We start from the raw sequence: 23,465 nt of genomic DNA, 5'->3' as shown, positions 1-23,465 counted from the left end.
TAAAATATTCACATTTGTGTGAGTAGCTCATTTATATGATGTCTCATGCTTCCTGGGTGTGGGTGCTTAAAGCAAGAGGGAGAAAGATCTTAAGACACCTGAATCTAGCACCTGGCTTGAACTCAGTGGTTACACCAATACTGTCTACTCTGCCTAGCACTGATTCTTCAAGAGAAGGCTTTCCCCAGCACCTGCTACCTGAGATGCTTTCCCCAGCACCTGCTACCTGAGATGCCAGGGCTGAACCTAGGGCATGCACAACCAGATTATCTTTTCATATTGTACTGGGTTTGAATCCAGTGTCTGAATTAGAAAACGGGGGGGGGGGGGAGGGAGGGATACAGTGTAGGTGACTCTAGCCAGCTTAGAACTCATAAGAACATAAGAAAGGCCCTGCTGGATCAGACCAAGGCCCATCAAGTCCAGCAGTCTGTTCACACAGTGGCCAACCAGGTGCCTCAAGGAAGCCCACAAACAAGACGACTGCAGCAGCATTATCCTGCCTATGTTCCACAGCACCACAGCATGCTCCTCTGATCCTGGAGGGAATAGGTTTGCATCATGACTAGCATCCAATTACTAGTAGCCATGAATAACCCTCTCCTCCATGAACATGTCCACTCCCCTCTTAAAGGCCTCCAAATTGGCAGCCTTCACCACTTCCTGGGGCAGGGAGTTCCACAATTTACCCCCTGGATGCCCTGGAGGGGGTGGAAGGAACAGTTATAATGAGTGGGAGGAGCTGTGGCTCAGTGGTAGAGCATCTGCTTGGCATGTAGAAGGTCCCAGTTCAATCAAGTAGGTGATGTGAAAGACCTCTGCCTGAGACCCTGGAGAGCCGCTGCCGGTCTGAGTAGACAATACTGACTTTGATGGACCAGGGATCTGATTCAGTATAAGGGAGCGTCATGTGTTCATGACCTGGATTGGCTTCCCCTCTCCTACACGTGACGCCAGCTGGGGGACCTTGGGGTCGTCGCAGCTTCCTCAGCCCCGCCTCCCTCACAGGGCGTCTGCTGCGGGGAAGGGAAGGCGACTGTAAGCCGGTTCGATTCTCCCTTAAGCGGTAGGAAAAGTCAGCCGATAAAAACCAAGGGCGAAAGCGCACGGGAGGTTTCGCCTAGGATTGGCCGCTCTCTACATGCACGTTTTCGCCCATCCAAACGCTCCAAACTCAAAAAGAAGCCCCCATGCAGAGTTCTGAGAATTCAGATGCGGGGGAAAGTGCATGTAGAGAGCGGCAAACCCAGGGCAAAACCTCCCGTGCGTTTTTGCAAAAGAAGAAAGAAGAGATTTTGGTTAATGGCATCCACTGAGAGGATTTTCAGGGAAATTTTCTTGTGTCCCTTAAAAAGAGCTATCCTTTCGGCGCATGAAAAAACAGGCATATTTCCCTTTTACTGGTGAACGCAACCTGCGACGAAGTGCCAAGCAAGGGGGAAGAATGGAGAAGCCACGACCCAACTTTCTTTCTAAAGAAGAAGAGATTTTGCAAAAACGCAAGAGAGGTTTTGCCCCGGGTTTGCAGCTCTGGACCTGCAGCTCTCCCGCTTCTGCCTCCCCCTGGCGTCGGCCGGGCTTCGCTGCAAGTGGCCGAGCTGTCCTTTGCGCGCCGCGGCCCGCCCTTGGGGAGTGGACAATCAGCGCGGGACGCCCGCGCGCCCGCCCAGCCAGTGCCTTGACCGCGCGCGCGCGCCAGCCAGCCAGCCAGCCAGCCGGGGATGCTCCCTCCTGGACGCCGCCGCCGCCTGGCCGGCCGCGATGTGCGGGGGCTCTGACGGCGGGGGCGTCCGCTGAAGGGGGGCGGGGGCCAGCCATGGGCGGGCGGGCGCTGGTGGGCGCGCTCAGCCTGGGCCTGGGCCTCTGCTCCCTGGCGCTGCTCGCCACGGCCCTCTTCACCGACCACTGGTACGAGACCGACCCCCGACGCCACCGGGAGAGCTGCGAGCACCGCGCCCACCCGCCCCAGCAGCGCCGGCGCCTCCTGCCCCTGCCCCACCTGCCCCTGCGAGGCGCCAAGCCGCAGCGGCTGCCGCGCGGCGGCGCTTGGGAGGGGGCGGCGGCGGCGGAAGAGCCGCCCCCCGGCGACCTGCTGCCCCCCGACGCCTGGCCCGCCCTCCTGGGCCGCGGGGGGCTGCAGCCCCGCTGCGGCCGCCCCCTCTTCGCCACTCACGCCGGGCTCTGGAGGAAATGCTACCTGCTGGGCGTCGACGGGGACCTCGACAGCCTGGTGGAGCGAGGTAAGGGGAGGGGGGCGAGGAGGGGGGCCCCCTCCCCGGCTGGCTTTCTACCCGGTCCCGCCAGCCTCCCTCGTCGCCCCCTCCCGCCGGTGGAGTGCCAGACAATGCCCCCCCTCCTCAGGACCACCGTGTACCACCCCCCCCCCACAATCGTCATTTTTCTCCTGCGTGATGGGGACACGCTCTGGCTCTCCCCAAGGCCCAGCCACGGTGTCGTCTGCCATTCCCCACATCTCCCCCAACTACCTCCATCCATGCAAAGTCAAGGCGCCAGTCACCTCCCAGTGGAGCTGGCTTAGCCCTGTTTTCGCAACCATTGCATTCTCACAGGCACACCCCTCTTCCACTCCCCCAGTGACACCTCTAATGCAAAGTCACCATTGTATTGTCCCTTTGCTCCCCCCCTCACCATTTCCGCACTGCATTGTGCCAGTGCTGGTAATTGTCCTTGCTGGCATGCAGTGCCTTCCTATAACTCTCTCCTCCGTATCAACCGTGCTTCGTACCCTATTCCGCTTCCTCTTACTTGATGTATGGGGTACGCAATAAATGTAAAGATAAGAGGAGAAGGGCACAGCGAGAGTCATGCTGTGTGCGATTGTGATACGGTGCATTGAGTAGAGACCACGAATTGGCAGGCTGTTTAATATCTTCTTTATAGGAAACCAAGATCTTTCTGGTTTATCGGTTCTTGTAGGTTATCTGGGCTGTGTGACCGTGGTCTTGATCTTTTCTTTCCTGACGTTTCGCCAGCAGCTGTGGCAGGCATCTTCAGAGGAGTAACACTGAAGGACAGTGTCTCTCCTTCAGTGTTACTCCTTCAGTGTTACTGTCCTTCAGTGTTACTCTGAAGATGTTACTGTCCTTCAGTGTTACTCCTCTGAAGATGCCTGCCACAGCTGCTGGCGAAACGTCAGGAAAGAAAATACCAAGACTACGGTCACACAGCCCAGATAACCTACAAGAACCGATGAACTGACCGTGAAAGCCTTCGACAATATCTCTGGTTTATGTTTGCTATTCAGTGTAGTCCATCACTTTGGACCAAATGCATCACACCAATATAGTGCATAATGAATCTGCAGTCAGCTTCTGTATCAGTCTGCTGATTGCACGAAACCTGTGAACTAGTCCATCTACTTTATGGGCATTCTTGATCTATTCCTCCTAATCCTTCACCTATTCTTTCCTGCTCCCCAATGTTCTCTTCAGTTACCAAAGCATAGTAAATGCATCTAATCTCATACATACACCAATTTGCCACATCAAAGTCCCACACTCCCATTCTTTGGAGTTTTATTCACAAACAACATGACACAGCCATGCCTTTAGTCATATTTTCTTAATGATGAATTTGGAACATAATATCTAATAGTAAAATGGCTGCCCTTCCCCCCAATGGTGCCAGTCAAGAAAGAAGCTAAACCAAGCCACCCATATACAAGGTCTCTAAATACTCAGAGATTCACTAGGTGTGCAGAAAAACAAAACTTTGTAAATTAACCAAAAGAGATAGGAACCCCCCCCAAATCCTCAAGCTTGTAAGGACCGAGTATGCTCCAGAAGCATAGGAAATGCTGAGACAGTTGTGAGTCAGGGAAAGGGGAAAAGATGGGAGAGGAAATTAGCCTGTTTAAGTCTCTTATAAAGAGGTTATAGAATATTGGGGGGTGGTCAGATTGCTCCCTCCCCAAAAGAAGTTCCCGAGGAGCTCCCTCAGCTTGTATTATCTTTACTCCTCAAAATACTAATACTCTTTGTAGGCAGCATTTCCTTTTATTGCGTCTACACATGACATTTTTACTCTCTCAGCATGAGTATCTTTCACCCCTTGAAAATATACAGACGTTACGTTCTCCTCTTTCCCCCTAATACAAAGCCACCATAACCTTCCCTTTACAATAAACAGGCACTGTTTAATACCCTACCCTAGCCACTGAATTCGCTTTTGCCTTAAGCTTCCAGGAACCATAAACCATCTTTGTGCAATTATATGACAGGCCCCCTAGCCTAAACAAAAGCTAGCGCCTTACCATTGTTCTTTAGTATCTTAGTACTATGTGTACTCTCCTACTTCTACCTCTGGTATGCAAAGCTCAAATGCAGGCATTTAACAAAGCATTGGCTGTTTATCAGAGGCACTTTGTGTGATGCATGCAGAAATTATTCATGCTAGACACCTAACAGTGCTGAAGTGTAAATTACTTCAGTTGCATTATCTTTAATATCTGCGTGTAGATTATTTTTAACATTAGAAATGTGAAGGTATGTGCTTGGGGTCAAAATGTTAAGAATTATGCCAGCTCAGACACTCTGTGTTAATTTCCTCCTCACTGCAACTTCACTTAAATCATAACACGCACTCACAGAATTCTGCACCGCTGTCTTCTCTATTGCATCCTTAGCTATTGGTGCTTCTCCTTCCCAAATAACAATACTTGCGAACAAGAAAGGGACCTTATGACCTGTGTAATCTTAAATATTGTTGAGTTAGTGCTCTGAAAAAGAAAGGTACAGTTCCTATCTGATAGTATAAGTTTCAGGTTACATCTCCCTGACAATATATTCAGTAATCTTTAATATGTGGCATTGTTGCTCTGTTTTTTATTTGGACTGAATCTTGTAGAATTGATAGTTATAGGCTAGTCACTACTGCATTTAGTGAAAACTTTTATGATCAATATCTTTTCAGACAAACTTCCTCATAGGGCAGATTACACGTAGGTGCAAACACATTTTTGGAACTCGGCAAAAAGAAAAGTGGCTTGGAAGGGTTGGAACAAGAAGTAATTGGCAGGGAAAGGGTTAGGCACACCTTCTGTAAGTTATCTTTTCCAAATTATCTCCCCCCCTACTCCAAGTAACAGCAAGTGCTGTTTAAAGTGTTGTTATCTCAGGCCATGTAATGATACTGCAATATTTGCCTTGTTTTCACCTAAGATCTTTCCTGTAGCATCCTTGGCATCATGCCAAATGTGGTGTAGTGGTTAAAAGTGGCGGACTCTAATCTGGAGAACTGAGTTCGATTCCCCAGTCCTCCGCATGAAGTCTGCTGGGTGACCTTGGGCCAGTCACTCTCAGAACTCTCTCAGCGCCTCCTACCTCACAAGGTGTCTTTTGTGGGGGGAGGAAGGGAAGGGGATTGTAAGCTGCTTTGAGCCTCCTTAAAGGTAGAGAAAAGCGGGATATAAAAACCAACTCTTCTTCTCCTTCTCCTCCTCCTCCTCCTCCCCCCCCAGGAAAAGAAGATACATTCTTGTCTTCTTCTCCTCCTCCTCCTCCTCCCCACCCCAGGAAAAGAAGATACATTCTTGTCATAACATATATTGTGCAGCAAAAGCTGTAATGTTGTTCCTGAAATCAAGAACTGAAATGGTAGCTTCAGTAGTATCAGTGAGAGGGTTATGAGATTGTACACATATGATCAAGGCAAGGAGCAGCTGATTTTTCTTCCAGTCTTGCTGGGTGGAGAAAGTAGCAAGCACAGGAAAGCAACTTCCACATAAAGGTAACATTTCATTTGTGTGCACTTTATCAAAATGCTTGGTAGCCACCATCTTAGAATAAAATACATTTTTTATTTAGTTATTATTTGTTACGCTATTATCACTGTACACAATGCTTACCACAATCAAAAGATACAGGTGTATGTGAAAATCTTGGATTTCCATATTTAATTTGTAAGTGCTAAAACCAAAAATTCATAGGAAAGGAAGAGTGATATCATTTAGTAATGTCCCTGTATGAGTTATCTGTGAGAGCTTGTTGGGAACTTGCTTTCAGAAACGTGAGTTAATATGTCAGGCTAACCAAGCTGTTAAACTGTTAGTGATAAAGAACACATTCGATTGCATACAGAGTATATCGATTCAAGTAAAGGCCCCTGTTTTCAAAAGTTCCCTGTGGTCTATGATTTTAATAGGCAATTAGAAGCAAGGAAAACGGTTCCAGAAAAAAAATATAGAGTGGGGTATGTGCATTGTTGTCAAGTTGCTTCCAACTCATGGCGACCCTATGAATCAATGTCCTCCAAAATGTCCTATTGTTAACAGCCTTGCTCGGGTCTCTTGCAAACGGGGAGCCGTGGCTTCCTTCATAGAGTCAATCCATCTCATGTTGGGTCTTCCTCTTTTCCTAGCATTATTGTCTTTTCCAGTGACTCCTGTCTTCTCATAATGTGACCAAAATACAATAGCCTCAGTTTAGTCATTTTGGCTTCTAGTGACAGCTCAAGCTTGATTTGGTCTAGAACCCACTGATTATTTTTTTTTGGCAGTCCATCTTCATTGTCCAGCTTTCATACCCATACATAGTAACAGGGAATACTATGGCATGAATTAACTTGATCTTGGTTGCCACTGATACATCCTTACACTTAAGAATCTTTTCCAGCCCCTTCATGGCTGCCCTTTCCACTCTCAATCTTCTGATTTTTTGGTTGCAGTCTCCGTTTTGGTTGATGATGGAGCCAAGGAATAGAAAGTCTTCAACAATTTCAGTTTCCTCATTGTCCACCTTAAAGTTGAGTAACTCTTCAGTAGTCATTACTTTTGTCTTCTTGATGTTCAGCTTTAGTAATATGTGTGTGTAAACACCATTCCCTCATGTATGTAGACTGTTACAACTTTGTACAGTTCAGAATTTATCACATGAATACCATAGTATCAGTCTGGGATTTGTTCAGGCACATTACCCTATGCACATTTTCATTGTGCTGAATAAGCAGGCATGAAACCCAAAGAAGACCTCCATACACAAGCACCCTCACCGTGAAGCAGGGATATTATAGCTCAGGAGTGACTAGAGCCATTACGCCCATTTTTGTAGAAAATCACTTACATGGAATAATAGTGCTTAGTAGAATTGCATACCCTCTTCCAAAGCTTTTGCACAAGAGTGCCAATAGTATTCTTGAGAGAAGGGAGGAATGGATCCAAATTCTGGGGGTTGATATGTCACATTCTTTGAATCTGTGGAGACATTGTTGGCAGGCTATTAGTGCCTAGAAGCTGGTTCCAGTGCTGAAGTAAACAAAAATGACTAACAGTCAGGAGCACATCAAGCCTACATATTGAGAGGAAAAGGGTCAGTAAATTAATACATCTCCTGAAGCAGAGACAACAGCATAAAGGAGGAATTACTGAGGGGTGGGAAATATTATATTCAGATTAAGGAGCTTTTAACATATAACCTACCTCCACCTCTATGAGCAGTAAGATCAGGAGCAAGCCTGTTTACTTCCTTCACAGTTCCTACTGTTTGTAGAAATGAATCAAGTAATTGCAGGCTTTATTTGAATGTAGGATCTGCCTTGGATAATGGGTTCTGAATTCATTAAGCAAAGGAGTTTCAATATCCAGCATCAAAGGAAATCACACGTTCATAATTTCTGGATGTCTGATCTGGGAATTCAACATAGTTGGGGATGCGGAAAGAAGCAGGAAGAAAGAATTGAGCCGAAAGACTACTCTCAGTCTCACGCTTTTTGGTTATTGTCTTGCAGGGCTGGATTATGGCCGATCTACCGTCGAAGTCCCTGTGTCAAGGTTATCTTTTTGTAGTTCTTCATACTACATACTAGTTGCCTGGCACCCCATTCACGCCCTCCATATGTAAAGATGCTTATCTTGTCACACAAATTAACTACTTTAGTTGTATAGCAGTCCTGCTATCCTCTGTTCCGTCTTGTGGCTTTAAGGGTTCCTTGTTTCACTGCGTGCCTTATTAAGCAATATGTCTAATAAATCCACTGTGACTCCTGTATACTGAAAAAGACACATGTAGCCTTATTAATAATGCCTTCTTTTTCCCTCCAGGAAGAAATAGAAAGCCTAGTCAGTAGGAATTTTCATCATCTGCTTTCTCCACCCTGGAGCGTGACTTTCGGTTTACAAGCACAACACTTCTTCAGAAAATGAAGTCCTTATAAAACAGCCAAACTATGAAAAATAAATGATGGGTTTGCGGGATGGTCAACCAGTTAAGGTAGCACACTAGACTGCTGGTTTACATGGAGGGGAAAAATAATTTTTGATGAAATCTTAAAGAAAAAAATTCTAATCTTGCTTGTAGTTTTCAGCAAGGGAACAAGAGCATGGTTGCTGAAGCCTTCCCATTAATTTCAGCCTAGGTTCTCTGGGGATTTCAGCCTAGGTTCTCTGCAACCGGCTCAGCACTTCTGGAATCTCAAGAGCCAAATCTTGCCCGTTGAGCAATGCCAAGTGGCTTCTGAAGCTTCAACCCAAAGGAATGTGCAGAGGGAGTGGTGAATGTGGTCGTGGGGCTTGCTGATAGTGATTGAGTGGAATGAACCCTTATCCCCTAGTCAGAATTCCCTCCTCAGAAAATGACTTTGTCATAAAATGGGTTGCTGACCACCTCTAGCCAGTAAACTGCATCAGCTGGCAATCTCACTCAGTCACAAGTGGCATACATTCATTTTAAGTAGGGTTCACTTTGCATGGATTCTGATAATGCACAAGTACACAAGGAAACCATAAATCACACTGTTTATTTATTTGTTTCATTTATACTCCACCTTTCTCCCCAGTCAGGACCCAAAGTGGCTTACAATGTTCTCCCCCCTCCGTTTGATCCTCACAACAACTGCCTTTGAGGTAGGCTAGGCTGAGAGTATGTGACTGGCTCAATGTCACCCACAGAGCTTCCATGGCAGAATGGGAATTTAAACCAAGGCCCCCAAGATCTCAGTTTGACACTCTAACCACTACGCTACACCAGCTTTCATCTCTACCAAATAATATATAGCAATCCATCATAGGAACCTTCTGGGTTTTTTGGACAACGTGAGTTGGGAGTAAAGAACATAAAAACCAGATGAGCATTTGAAACCATTGCTTATCCTGTTCTCTTGTTCTCTAGAAACCCAACTAAATTTACAGGCATCACCTTGCTTTTTTTTTTTTAACTAGGTTGCTTAGGAAGATCATTGCAGATGTAGGCTTTTCCTGTACATGAAGCGCACAGCTTACCATGGTTGTTAAGGCACAACAAGACACTATTTGTTACAGTGATATACTTCATGCCTCTGAAAGTGCCTCTGAAAGTACCAACATGCATTCACTAGATTGCCTGGAGAATTAGGCTGTAAATTGTTTTAATTGTGCTGTGTGAACTGAAATGGTGGAGTTTATGCCAGCCTTGGTCAGGGATGTGCTTCTCTATTAACTGTGAAATGTAAAAATAGATATTGCTTTAAGTGCTTTCATGATCATAATCAGCAGAATCATTATGGCATTTCACTACTTGTTTCTCTAGGGGGGACATTTAATATTTATAGCCAGCTACATCGTATAGCAGAAGGGAATAGCTTCCTTGCAATAGATGCTGGCGTTTCTCAGCCTCATTCTGCTCACGACCCCATACTTTTGATTATATCACTTTGCTTGCTGCTACAGTGATTCTTAGCAGAAAAGAAGAGCCAGGACATTATCTGAAGTTAGGCTAAATCTGAAGGTATGTTAGCTCTCTGATGGACAAATGGGTCCATGCGCTAGCAGCTAATGTGTTACTGTCTGTGACAGTGAGGCTTCATCCACCTGAGTCATTTAACTGGCTTCAGTGGAGATGATTAAGCATGTTGTATTTTCTAGGTGCAATGGGCTCCATAAACTCATCCTTTGTGGGGCTGTTCACATGTTACGGCCACCATACTGTGGCAGCAGAAAAGAAAACCATTTTGTGTAATGGTGGTGGCTCTACTTGGGGTAGGGTTGCCAGGTCCCTCTTCGCCATTGGCAGGAGGTTTTTGGGGCAGAGCCTGAGGAGGGCAGGGTTTGGGGAGGGGAGGGACTTCAATGCCATAGAGTCCAATTGCCAAAGCTGCCATTTTCTCCAGGTGAACTGATCTCTGTCGGCTGGAGATCAGTTGTAATAGCAGGAGATCTCCAGCTAGTACCTGTAGGTTGGCAACCCTAACTTGGGGAGCCATAGCTTTTGTGAGCTGGGGATCAAGTTAACTGGCTGATCATGTGGAAACTCACGTGGAGCTGACAAGAATGTGTGGTGCTGTCATAATAGAAATGTTCTACCTGCTGAGCTAATCCACATGGCAAGTAATTCACAAATGCTATTATCTCCCTTCAGAGAGTCACCACCAACATCAAAGTTATTTTGGGGCATTTAACATTTTTTTTATTTGTTTTTGTCTGTAAGACTTAACATGGATAGCCCTCTGTGAATGTAAAATGTGGGAGCTGTAACTTTTAATCAGCCATAAGTAGCAGCAAAGAGGGGGAAAGGAGAGGGAGGATGGAAGCTGCATAGTCTTGTCCAAAAAGAACAAAAGTAGCCTGGCCTCTTGTGATGGATGGACTCTTACTCTGCAGAAAGCCCCCAGATGACTTTGTACAGCTTTGCGAGTTGTTGAGTACACCAGTAATGGTATGGCCCAAAATAGCTGGATCAGCTAAAATAGTGAAGCGCTATTAGCATACCTAGCAAGTGTGAAAAAGCTGGAGCTTCTTCCCCACCAGTGGACCCACTTGACAGGAAAGGCTGATGTATCATCCTCGGTAGCCTTACCCTCCCCCCAGTCCATTTGCTTGTGGTAGGCTGGAGCCCTCCTTGGTCAGCATCACTGCTTGACGTGGCGTCCTGCAGTCCCCTTTGTTGTTGATTTATCACTGAAGAACTCCCTCTACACACACGTGAAATCGAGACCTAATGAGGGACACTGCCAGGATGAGGTGTGGATTATATCAGCTGCTTCCAGAACATATCATGGGAAACAAAAATCTTGTGCTAAATTCTTTTCCACTTCATAGTTCCTTAGAAATAATTTGGGATACTCCAGAATAAATGGCTTTCGCTGTTTATGACTTTTGTTGTGAAAACAGTAATTAAGAAGAATAAGGAGTTTGTAGATTGCAGTATCAATTATTTTTTGAAAATGATCATTGTACACAGTTTATGAGAGAAAAAGTCTTTTAATCCGAGCTTTACCCTTGTCCCTTAGAAATCTCACCATTGGCTTGCAAAAGCTTTGGAGAAGGCTCGAAGAAGATTAGGGACAAATGAAATGGGCACTAGAGAATTGTAGGGGGGCAAATGGAACTTGGGGGAAGGACTCTTCTTTGTCTTACACCTACACTATAATTTTAAGTTTCTGATTAGTGGTCTAATTGAGGCTTTTGGATGAGCTAATGCAACAGGGAAACATCAGCTTTAGATACAGCAAGGAGAACATGATGTCACAGATATTCTAAGAGTGTGTGATTTCTGTCCCAAATGGTTTTTGCTAGTTTTACAAGCACAGCGATGATGGCCAAGCATTTCTAGCCTCTGCTCCCCTATCTGTCTGGTACTCTTTTGCTGCATATTGATATTCAGAACTCCAGGCTTGTCTGTTGTTTTCTTGAGACACTCCAGTATTCTTTAGGCTTTCGGCTCTCTGAGTAAGCCCTTTCCTTCCAGGCAAAGGAGTTGCGCCAGAGCTGATAAATAATAAAGAACTGCTTGGAATTGAAGGCTTTACGCTTTCAGTGTTGGTCAACTTTCTATAGTGCCACAAGCTTCTTAGTAGATAGTGGCCCTGTTGTGACAGCTACTGAGCAGTCTGCTCCTACTCACTTTTGGGGAAGCCAAGGGAGCTCAGCATTGTGCATGATCAAGATGGGAAACATGATTGTACACTGCTAGCTGGAGTGATAGTATTCATTGTGCACAATCTTATTGCTAAGTAGAGAGTGGTATTCCCTGAAGGGACCATATTTGCTTTTAAGGCATCATCTACTTACTATGAAGCATTACCACATAGTATCATGCCAGTAGCAACTCCTGAAGATGTTTGTGCTGCTGGTATTATTGATATCACAGAGAGGGGGTCTGCACAGGAACTGCAATTTCTATGTACATGAAGAAGGTACATCCCACATTCCTTCAGGGCATTGTATGTCATCAACAAAACCATTTGTGGATTGTCAGAAAAAATCACCTGGAAAAATCAGGAAGAAATATTTCTTCCGCCTAACCCATTTCCCCATAAACCAAGAAGGAAAACATGATTTTTTTTTACAATAGTAGAAGTGCTCTATGAAATATTGTCTAATCAGATGAGTGCAAAATAAAGTTAAAGTAATTTTTAATATTATTTCCACCCTTCAGAATGTCAAATTAAAAGCACCCCTCTTTTTAAAAAGGGAGTATATCCAAGTTACTATAGTGTTACTTACAAGGCCACCCAACCACAGGGACTCCTATATTTGCTCACCCCAAATGACTGCCAGAGGCTTAGATAAATATCTTTTGATATCTATGCAGAGGAATTTCCTTGGATACTCTCATATGGAGTCACCCAACTGCCGGAATGCCTTCTGTGTAAAGCCTCCAGAGGTCCCTCATACCCGTGGCCATGAGTAATTCATTCATTTGCTGGACAATAACTTGAGACCCTGGAACCCTCTTCACACTGTGGTGGTAGTGGAAAGTTCTGTCAAGCAGCCAACTTATGGCGACCCCGTAGGGTTTTCTAGGCAAGACTAACAGACATGTTTTGCTATTGCCTTCCTCTGCGTAGCAACCCTGGACTTCCTTGGTGTTCTCCCATCCAAGTACTGACCAGGGCTGACCCAGCTTAGCTTCCAAGATCTGATGAGAGGGCCTTAATAGTGTAGCCTTCTCCATTAATTCAGTCATCAGTCCAGGAAATGTCATTATGCAGCTGCTCAGCCTTTGTGGAATCAGCTTGTGCCAGTCTGTCTCTCAAAGAAACTTAGTCACTCCACCTAAGTTTATGTATTTATTTAGTTACAAATTTATTAGCTTACCTTTCTTCCCTCGTCAGGACCACCAACGTGGCTAATGGGTTAAAAACGTGTTAAAAACCATTATAACCAAATGAAAATACATTATTAAAATGGATGATTTTCCTTTCTCGCTTTATTTCCCCTTAGACTTTCCATTTTCACACCAATTAAACAATAACCAAGGGCAGCATTTAAAGGATTATGTTACTGTGTTGCACTGTTTTATGCTTTTGCTTATCCTTGCATTTCATATTATCTTGATAAGGTAATAAAGGTTTTCTAGCTTGTGATTCTGTCTGTCTTGTATTTCTAAAACAACAGACTGCAACAACCCCCAGATACATTACCTCAAAACATGAGTATGGTTCTACATGTGTAGAGGATGCTCTACACACGACAGGTCTGTCACATGGACCAATTTGGGTAGTAGTAGCTTCCTGTCAATATACTTTATAAACAAACAAACAAATCCTTGTATCTTATTAAATGAAATATACTTTTTTGCCTACTTTGTTAGGTATGGTTTGTCAAAGAATCCTTCAATCCTTGACTGAACCTGGGACTTTCTATTTTGCCACTGAGCTGTGATCCTCCTCTGAATGGTATGGGTTGCTTATATATTTTGGACACTAGGAATAATTACATGTAAAGTAACATTAAAAGGCAACAAAACTGTGATTTTATTTCTTCTCCTTTATTTTACTAATCCAGGCTTTGTGTTGAGGTCCTTTGTTACCCAAATTGGTCCTCACACTGGAGTATGAACATACAAAGTGTATGTAAAGCAAGAGGTAAAGGAGACAGATGCTTAACTAGAAAATAACTTTATTGAACAAACCCAGATATAGAATAGTACAAAAGTAGCGGTAGACGACAGTGAGGCTGAACTGTTCAATGAAAAGAAATTAATAGCAATTTATTTGTGGCAATTTAAAAAATCGGCACAATCTTGGTGTTTAGTTGCAATCTCAAAGTTACTTTTACTTACATTGTGTTCTTCCTAGGTGGCTAGTCCCCAAAAAAAAAAAAAAAAAAAAAAAACCAGAAAGAAGACATAGGTGAGCAACTGCTCCAAAAAATGAGATGAAGAGATACTGGAGGAAGGATGTTTGGGTACAAAGGAAGAATTCCTTAAACATGTGATGATGGTATGCGGAAAGGCTGTAAAGCTGCTCAGAGAGGAGGAGGAGGAGAGTTGGTTTTTATATGCCGACTTTCTCTACCACTTAAGGGAGACTCAAACTGGCTTCCTTTCCCCTCCCCACAACAGACACCCTGTGAGGTAGGTGGGGCTGAGAGAATAAGAGTGCTGTGACTAGGCCAAGGTCACCCAACTGGTTTCATGTGGAGGAGTGGGGAATCAAACCCGGTTCTCCGAATCAGAGTCCACCACTCCTAACCACCACTCTTAACCACTACAACACGCTGGCGGGTGTGAAACTAAGAGGGGAACAGATAGAAGGATGTGGAAGGTAGGTTTCAGGAAGGGAAGTGGAATGGGAAAGATAAAAATCATAGCCTGTCTTGATGAGGAAGTCCAGTGATTTCATGCTTGTGGTGATGGAAGAAAATTAAAGATCAGACGCAACAACAAAAATGGAGGGCTTGGCATGCCCTCTTTATGAACCAAGATTTAATTGGGATTGGAAAGGAGAAGCAGTGCTATTGGCTGAAACTGGTGCAGAACTAAGATCCTTAATGCAATTGGGCCAAAAATTCAGGATCTGGCTGCTGTTTGGGTTGCACTATGATTGGTGGAACTTTAGGATTTGGAATGTCATTGGTGGAAGGTCAGAATCTGAGATGCCATAGAATAATTCAAACTTTCTGTTGTGAGGGGAACTAGTGAAAGGTTCAAATAGGTGATATAAGGGGGAAGGGAGATGCAGCCAGTTGCAAATGATTGTGTCAATCGGGCATTAGATGTTTGAATCAGACCTCTTGACAGTAGTCAGGAAATGGGTTGATGGCTCTTCCTGTTCCTTTTATTAAGTTTCCAGAGAAGTCCACATTGTCAGGGAGATTGTGAGAGTGGAGTTATTGTTCAGCAAACATGGGTTGTTACTCATTGCCAGGATGTGCAATATTTTGAGTCAGTTTTATGCCTTGAGAGACTTAATTGAGTGTTTCATATATGTCCGTTCCCCCTTCTTCCTTTTTTCCAGTGATAAAACTGTCACTTTTTTCAGACAAACAAAATTGTCTTTATTAGAATAAACCTCTCCTCCTCCCATCTCCATTTTACCTTCACCCTTCAGTCTTCTCCCACATCTCCTTTTCCTCCCATTCAACTAAATGCACGCAAGTCAGAGAACTTCCAGGGAATAGGGGTGAGTTTCCTACACTCAGCACAGATCCTTTCCCATTCATGTTCCAATAATTTCTTATTTTCTGATGGCATGGGCACAATTGCAGCTACTGGATATATTTTGGCATATGCTATCTTTTGGAAAATGGCAGGTCTACAGCATGGAGATTATGTACAACTTTCAATGTCACTACACTTTGGCACCAACATAGCTAACAACTTTTTGTACTGTTGTCACAGCCCTTGCAAAATTATTTGTGAATGATTGCTTGTTTTCTGAATGGTAAAAAGGTTCCTGTCCTTGGTACAAATGAATTTGTTAAACATGTCCCACCCTTTCCTTTGCCAAAGGTATTGCTCAAAGATGCACAACAATCAAGTACCACTTCTCTGTGCCAATACGTTTACAAAACATCCCATTCAATTTAACCAAGACCATTCAGCAGGATGAATGGCATCTACTACGTAAGTATTTGGGCTTTCAGGTTGTACAAGAAGCCTTTCTAAGGTGATATTAAGTATTATGAGGTACTACAATAAAGACCAGGAAGCTGTCCAGAAAAAAACTGAATTTTGGGTTAGGAAATGTTGAAAGTTATTGGCAGACAATCATCTATTCAGTTTGGTATTCAGATATTTCACAGTGGCTATATAAAGTTATTTTAAAAGAAGGATGTAGGAAATTTCCCAACTAAATCTACACTAAATGCATATCCCATAGTCTGTGTCTACTTTCTAAACAATGCTGCCAATTTCAGTAATTTGATATGTTGACAATTCTGTGCACTTCCTTCGCACACCTCCATTACAGTTCCTCAGAAAAGAATATTTTAAACCTGCTTGTCTGTTCCAATAGCTGTGGTTTACTTTTGTCAGTGGTGTATACAGTACCATTAGCGTTTTTTTAAAAACATGTTAAAGTAATTTAACATCCTGTTTTTGTTTTCCTTGTGGAAACAGATCTAAGAAGAATCACAGCAGGTTTCCTTGGGATGGCAGCAACTGTTCTTCTTTGTGGGTGTATTGTAACAACAGTCAGTTTCTTTTGGGAAGAGAGCCTCACACAGCACGTTGCCGGGCTTCTTTTCCTCATGTCAGGTACCATTTAATCTCTGCTAACATTGTTGAGGAGAAATTCTTCTTTTAATAAACCCATATTAAACCTGTGGGAGGGAAGGGACATGATATATCCTGATATCATCAGATCTTGGAAGCTAAGCATGGTCAGTATTTAGAAGGTAGACCTCGAAGGAAGATGCTGCAGAGGAAGGCGATGGCAAGCCACCTCTGTTTTTCACTTGCCTTGAAAGCCCCTTGCTGGGGTCACCATACGTCAGCTGTGACTTGATGGCACTTTACACACACGATAACCAGCAAATCCTATTAGTGCAAATTAAATCTCATTTTCTATTACATAGAATCCATCAGATGTATAATTTAATCCTTTTTTTTTAGCTTGGAGACAAGACAATGTAAGGGGATAATTGCTTGTGGTGTGTGAAAACATCCCAGATTCAACTCTGACAAATAGTCATAGCACATTTTTTGTATTAACCCCCCCTATAGAATCTGTTTCATGAGAAGTCACAGCCAGGACAACAGAAGCATGGGAAGAGAGGACTCTCTCAAACTGCTTAGGGCCTTATTTATTATTTTATTTTATTAGATTACAGGAGAATGACACAACTTTAAGGCTGACAATGAGGAAATTGAAATTGTTGAAGACTTTCTATTCCTTGGCTACATCATCCACCAAAAGGGAGACTGCAGCCAAGAAATCAGAAGGAGATTGAGACTGGGAAGGGCAGCCATGAAGGAGCTAGAAAAGATTCTGAAGTGTAAGGATGTGTCACTGGTCACCAAGATTAAGTTAATTCATGCCATCATATTCCCTATTACTATGTATGGGTGTGAAAGCTGGACAATGAAGAAAGCTGACAGGAAGAAAGTAGACTCCTTTGAAATGTGGTGTTGGAGGAGAGTGTTACGGATACCGTGGACTGCCAAAAAAAACCCCAAATCAGTGGGTTATAGATCAAATCAAGCGTGAACTGACCCTAAAAGCTAAAATGACTAAACTGAGGCTATCGTATTTTGGTCATATTATGAGAAGGCAAGAATCACTAGAAAAGACAGTCATTCTAGGAAAAGTTGAGGGCAGCAGGAAAAGTGGAAGACCCAACAAGAGATGGATTAACTCAATAAAGGAAGCCACAGCCCTGAATTTGTAAGACCTGAGCAAGGCTGTCAAAGATAGGACATTTTGGAGGACTTTGATTCATAGGGTCATCATGAGTCGGAAGCGACTTGACGGCACTTAACACACACACATTAGATTTATATCCTTTCCTTTACTGGCGCAAGCCAGGCTCAGGGCAGCTTCCAACGATCTACAATACAAATATAAGATAAAATTGAGTAAAAGACATACAAAATTAAATGTTAATACTTATTAAATATACTACAAACCTAACTAAAACTAAGAAGGTGGCACTCATGTCTAATGCCATCCCGCATATTATATTAAAATCAGTGTTTGCAGCGGGAGTCAAAAACCCAATATATTGAGGTGCTGGTGACAATCAGACAACTAAAGGAGACAGATGGAATAATGGGGGGGGGTCCAGATGGAGGGTCCAACAGAGGTCCAACAAGGGCAGCCAGCTGCTGTATAATACCATTGCTGCCCTCAACCAAAAGCTTAGCAGAACTGTCTTACAAGCCCTGCGGCACTGGACCAGGTCCTGCAGCGCTTGGGTTTCATTAGACAGAAAGTTCCACAAGGCAGGGGCCACAGCTGAGAAGGCCCTGGCCAAGCACACTGGATCTTCGGGCAAGGGACACCAGAAGAATGTTCCCAGCTGAGCGTGAAGTTTTCTGGGGGTATATCGGGAAAGACAGTCACGTAAATACAAGGGACCCAGACCGTTTAGGGGTTTAAAGGTGATTACCAACACCTTGAACTTGATCTGGTACTCAATTTGAAGCCAGTGCAGCTGGCCGAGCACTGGTTATATGTGTGCTCACCTTGGGATCCCTGTAAGGACCTGCACAGTACATTCTAGACCAATTGTAATTTCCGGAGCAACCTCAAAGGTAGCCCTGCGTAGAGTGAGTTACAGTAGTCTAATCTGGAGGTGACCGCTGCATGGATCACAATGGCTAGATCAGAGTGGGACAGGAAGGGATTAACTGCCAGGCTCAATGCAGATGAAAAAATGCTGTCCTATCAGCATTTGTGACCTGAACCTCCAATGAAAGGGCAGAATCCAATGTCACCCCCAAACTCTTGATGACAGCGGATGATACCTATGCCCTGTCAAGGGTTGGTAGCTGAATCTCCTGCTCCAGGCCTCTCCAACCCAGCCACAGGACCTCAGTCTTTGATGGGTTTAACTTCAGTTAGCTCTGCTATAGCCACTTCACCACGGCCTCCAAGCACTCAGTTAACATACCCGGGATGGTATCTGGCTGGCCATCCATCAACGGATGCACTTGGGTGTCATCCGCATATTGATGACACCCAAGCCTGTAACTCCTGACTATAGCTGGGTGAGGGGATGCATGTTGATATCAAACAACCCCCCCCTGGCTTTTTCCTGTACTGAAACAGAACCTGGGGGAGTTATTTCCTCATTTTTGCTGCTCCGTGTGCATACAACACACCGTGTGGCGCAGCAAAAGCAAGGAAAAACTCCCTTATAGTGCTGTTTTGCCTGGGGAAAATGGCCTGTGTGGGGAAGGCAAGAGCCCTTCCTCTCCTGTGGCAGCATTCCAAGTGCATTTGGGCTCTCCTTTATTTTTTAAAAGCCATTCCCCACACCACCTCTGTAGCTGTGGGGAACCCAAGTTGGGTTTAGGGAGCCCAGACCACCTCATTAAAAATCCAGACATTTAGTTTGGCCCTTAGTCTTTTGTCATCCCAAGAAGAGAGACTGTGATTCAGTCCCCAACACGCCTACACGTATGCGTAAAAGGAACACTTCAGTACGCTTTTTCCTTCCTGTGAATCCATACATAACAGCTGTGATGACTGAGTTCTGGGATTAATGTGAGATTTCTGACTTCCTTAATTATGACAAGTTGTAAATTGGAGCAGAACAGATCAACAGTGCAATCCTAAGAAGAGTTACATCCTTCTAAGCCCATTTACTTTAATAGACTTAGAAGGATGTAGCAGTACTGATTCCTGGTGGTGACCTGTACAGGCACTTAGGTGACAGGAATGCATGTTAAATCCTGTTTAATGTGTGATGGTATGGTACAGGTAAGTCAATACATACTTATTCTTTTTTGATGAGGTAGAGGGGAATGCCAGAACCCAGCGTGATAGCCATTTCCTTTTCCAGTTCACCAAGCACTCCTGAGTATGTACAAGAGCGAATGTTGGCATTATAGGGTAACAATAGATAATTTCCCATAACAGGGCAGCTACAAAATTTAAAATGGAGGAGGGGGACAATGAGGTACATGATCCTGATCTCCTTGGAAGAAGGATGGGGCAGTGTATGTCATTCTCCTGTCCTCCATTTTATCTTCAAAACAGCCCTGTGAGGTAAGTTAGGCAAAGAAAAAATGTTACATTTGTAATATAGGTTATCCTTTTGTCATGGTGAGCCTAATACAAGAAAGAATTTAGCTTTCCTCAGGGTAACCTGTCCAAAGGCAGCAGTTATGTATGGAAGCACTGAAGTAAGAAATACAATATTTCCATTTCCATTTTATCTCAGAAGGGTGGACAAAGTAAATTAACTCAGCTTCATGTTTTGGGGTTTCCACAACATGCAAAGCTACCCTTAGCATGCTTGCAGATAGCTTAGACCTGGAAATACAGATCATAGAGATCATGGTCATATAAGCCCTTAGGGTATCAATAAATAGTTTAGTGGACTATCCTGAAGCTTAGAGACTGTAACAGGCAACTACACCATTAATATGACCAGTAAGTAAAAGGGTTCATGGCCTCCCATATTGTACTGACTAGGTCATCATAACTGGTCACCCCACTACCATGTTCAGCCAAGAAAAACATAAACCTTAAATAGGTAAGCACAGTCCTGAGCGGTTCTGCTGAGAATCCTACTCAGTGGGCCTTCTCCCAGGAAAGTGTTGTTAGGATTATACTGGGAGAGGATCAGAGAGGAGCTTGTGTCTCCATAAGCTGTCCATGCCTCATTGGAGAGCACAACCTCACATTTTGAGAACCTGAATCAAAACACACAAGAGATGCATCTTGGACTTTTCCTGACTACCTTCTATTAAGACAAATAATTCTGCAGAATGGCTTCCATTCCTTCTGTTTTCAGCGACTTGGCTGTCATTTTAGCGCTTGCCTTGAGGCTTTTTTAAAAAAAATATCAAGTGGATAAAGGGTTGGAAGTTAACAAAAAGTATTATAACCATTATTAAGGAGAAGGAAATGAAACACATCTTACCAGCTATATAGTTTTTTCCCTTTTAAAATGCAATTGTTGAAATTTTCAATGGTATAAGGCTTTCTATCAGAGTTCCTTCTCTTTGTTCTTCAGGAAATTTTTAATGTTTTATAATTTACTCAGAAGCACATAGGCATATTCAGAAAGCTTTTAAGGTATGAATATGCCAGAATATTGAGGCACATTCATTTATTAATAGAATGAACATCTCTTTGAAAACAATGCAATACATACCGACCATTTCCACAATACAGGGAAACATTCTGACATGCATTTGCATTCATGGTTCCTGTTCCAGCATGAGATACACATGGGGAAACTTGCTTAACATTCCTCAGCTGAATCAGGGTGCTGCTCAAGCAAAAGAGACTATGATCAATGAGATTTAAAAGTGAATACCCTGGACTGGATTATGCCTGTTATTTTTACACAAATAGCACTACCCTCAGTTCTGCAGAAATTATCTTTTGATTATGCTTAATTTCACTTTGTAATTTTGGACAGGGTAATTGTCTGGGCTTTTCTTGCACACGGTGCAAATTCAAAAGGGAGGGCCTGAGGCTCAGTGGTGGAGCATCTGCTTTGCATATTAAAAGTCCCAGGTCCAATCTCTGACATCTCCAGTTAAAAGGCAAGGTAATAAGTGATCAGAAAGGCCCAAGACCCCCCCAGAGACCTGCTGCCAATCAGAGGAGACAATACTGACTGACAGACCAATGGTCTAAACTCAATGTAGGGCAGCTGCATATGCATGCTGTGATTTTTGTGAGCTGTTTGCTAACCATGATAATGTGATTTGGGCTTTTTTTTTTTGCAGGCATCTTTTGCACTATTTCCCTCTGTACTTATGCAGCAAGTGTCTCCTATGAACTAAACCGCCGGCCCAAAGTCATCTATAGTCTTCCTGATGATGTTGAACATGGATACAGCTGGTCTATATTCTGTGCTTGGTGCAGTTTAGGACTCATAGTAGCATCGGGATGTCTTTGCACCACTTATCCATTCATTAGCCGGAAAAAGATTAGCCACCTAAAGTCGACCAGAAACTCTTCTGTATGAGTGCTTATTGGGAGATAATATTTTCTTGGGGGGTGGCAGGTAAAGAGTGGTCCTCAAGGATTTACAAGGGAGCTAAATTTGTACAACTCCAAGCACAAAAGCCTGATCCCTTAAAATGCCAATCATTGTGTCTTACTAGTCAGGAAACAAAGAGGAGTTCTTCTCTGCCTTCAGGGTGGCTGAAACAAAAGTTCAGACAACAAAAGTTCTTGTGGAACTGACAATTCAGCACACTGTATATGCACACATCATAAATGAGAGGGAGGCAGTTCCCACTCAGATAAGAAAACTGTGTTAAGGATTTAGGGCTGTTTTATTAATTGTTATTAATATAACGAATAACAAATCACAACTGACAAAACCACCCAGTGGTAAGAATACCCCCTTATGACCATTAATCAATCTTAAACTTGAATTTAGACTTTTTAAAATGGTGAAATAAGTCTTCAGTCCTCTTCTAGGTGTCATTAGTCATTACCATGTGGTAGCATGTAGGAGCCTTTCTTGGCGAGTTCTGATATTATGAATGACTGGGAGGGCAGTAGACATTAGAAACAATATATGAGAAAGAGCTGGAGGAGTCAGACTTCCCAAACACAGTGAGACCTTTGACAAGCCATTTGAATTTTGCCAGTGAGTCCCTTTGGTGCAAGCTGGAAAAAAATGACTCTTCTGTGGTAGCAACACTCCTCCTCGTACATATCTCCTTGAAGTACCTTTTGTATTTCAGATTAAGCCAAATGGTATATGTAAACAATCTGAATGAAAGGGATGATGCTTGTTAGTACTGTTGGAAGTAATACCTATCGTAACATCCTCAGCCTTTGTCTAAAAAAGTTCAGCATTAAAGTGTCTCCTTCCGGTTAACAGAGTTTGTAAAGTTTCTGAGTGAGTGATGTGTAAATGTATTCTTGAACACAATCAGGAATGGCTCCACTATCTTCAGGCATATGGTTACACCAGTTTCAATATTTCTGAAGACATCACCGGAATTGCTCAGAGCAAACTGCTTATGTTGAGGACAGTGTAGATAAGAAGGTAAAAACTGGCTCAGAACTTAGATGCACAATTCAAATGCTGGAGTCAAATGGAATCCTCTGTCAGAGCACAAGGTTCTCAGATGGTCTACCATCTAAACCCAGGCTTGCTTAGTTTCAGGAAGGCTACTACGGCAAATGCTTTTTAGTACCACATGCTGGCCTAGAAACGTCTCCCCAGATAAAGAAACATTCACAGAACTCCTGACCAACTGTTGCTTATTCTCAGGCTCCAGCATAGAAAGGCCTTGCCTTCTTGACTATTAGCAGTACAGTCCTCTGCATAGGATTGCACTGTAAGTCACTGTAGACCAAACTAACATTATATAAATGGAACTTGGAACAAACGTTTATGGCACTGTTTTGCAAGCAACTGTTTATTCGGCTACAGCCATGCCTAGAGCTCAGATATGTGGCTACAGCCAAGAGAATTCTGCAGTGGCTGGCTTGCCTGTTATTCTCCCCATATTCTGCCTGCCTAACTGGCATACGGGCCTTGCTGTAGATATAGGTGGGACTACTGCAATGTCATTGTGCTAGCAATAGGTCTGATGGCAAAAATAGGTGGGATGAGCAGCCAGGTAGCTATCAGGGTCACAAACACATATTCTGCTGACCAC

General features: G+C 43.6%; 1 protein-coding gene across 1 annotated transcript; it reads left to right on the top strand.

The window, feature by feature from the left end:
* The first annotated feature begins 1,816 nt into the window (after positions 1-1,816).
* Positions 1,817-22,108, top strand: TMEM178A (transmembrane protein 178A). Its single transcript, XM_056852878.1, has 4 exons — positions 1,817-2,240; positions 15,666-15,779; positions 16,275-16,412; positions 21,567-22,108. The coding sequence occupies exons 1-4, from the start codon at positions 1,817-1,819 to the stop codon at positions 21,806-21,808; spliced, it is 918 nt and encodes a 305-aa protein (XP_056708856.1). The 3' UTR covers positions 21,809-22,108.
* The last annotated feature ends 1,357 nt before the right edge of the window (positions 22,109-23,465 follow it).

Source organism: Euleptes europaea, chromosome 7, assembly GCF_029931775.1.
Source record: "Euleptes europaea isolate rEulEur1 chromosome 7, rEulEur1.hap1, whole genome shotgun sequence".
Taxonomy (NCBI): Eukaryota; Metazoa; Chordata; class Lepidosauria; order Squamata; family Sphaerodactylidae; genus Euleptes; species Euleptes europaea.
The sequence above is the reverse complement of the archived record's forward strand: the minus strand, read 5'-3'. Positions and strand labels throughout refer to the sequence as shown.

Bases quoted from the DNA above. Each gene is read 5' to 3' on its own strand.
- TMEM178A (XM_056852878.1), top strand. From the start codon at position 1,817: ATGGGCGGGCGGGCGCTGGTGGGCGCGCTCAGCCTGGGCCTGGGCCTC. The intron at 15,780-16,274 runs GTAAGTATTTGG...TTGTGGAAACAG, and splicing joins GGATGAATGGCATCTACTAC to ATCTAAGAAGAATCACAGCA. The intron at 16,413-21,566 runs GTACCATTTAAT...TTTTTTTTGCAG, and splicing joins GCTTCTTTTCCTCATGTCAG to GCATCTTTTGCACTATTTCC.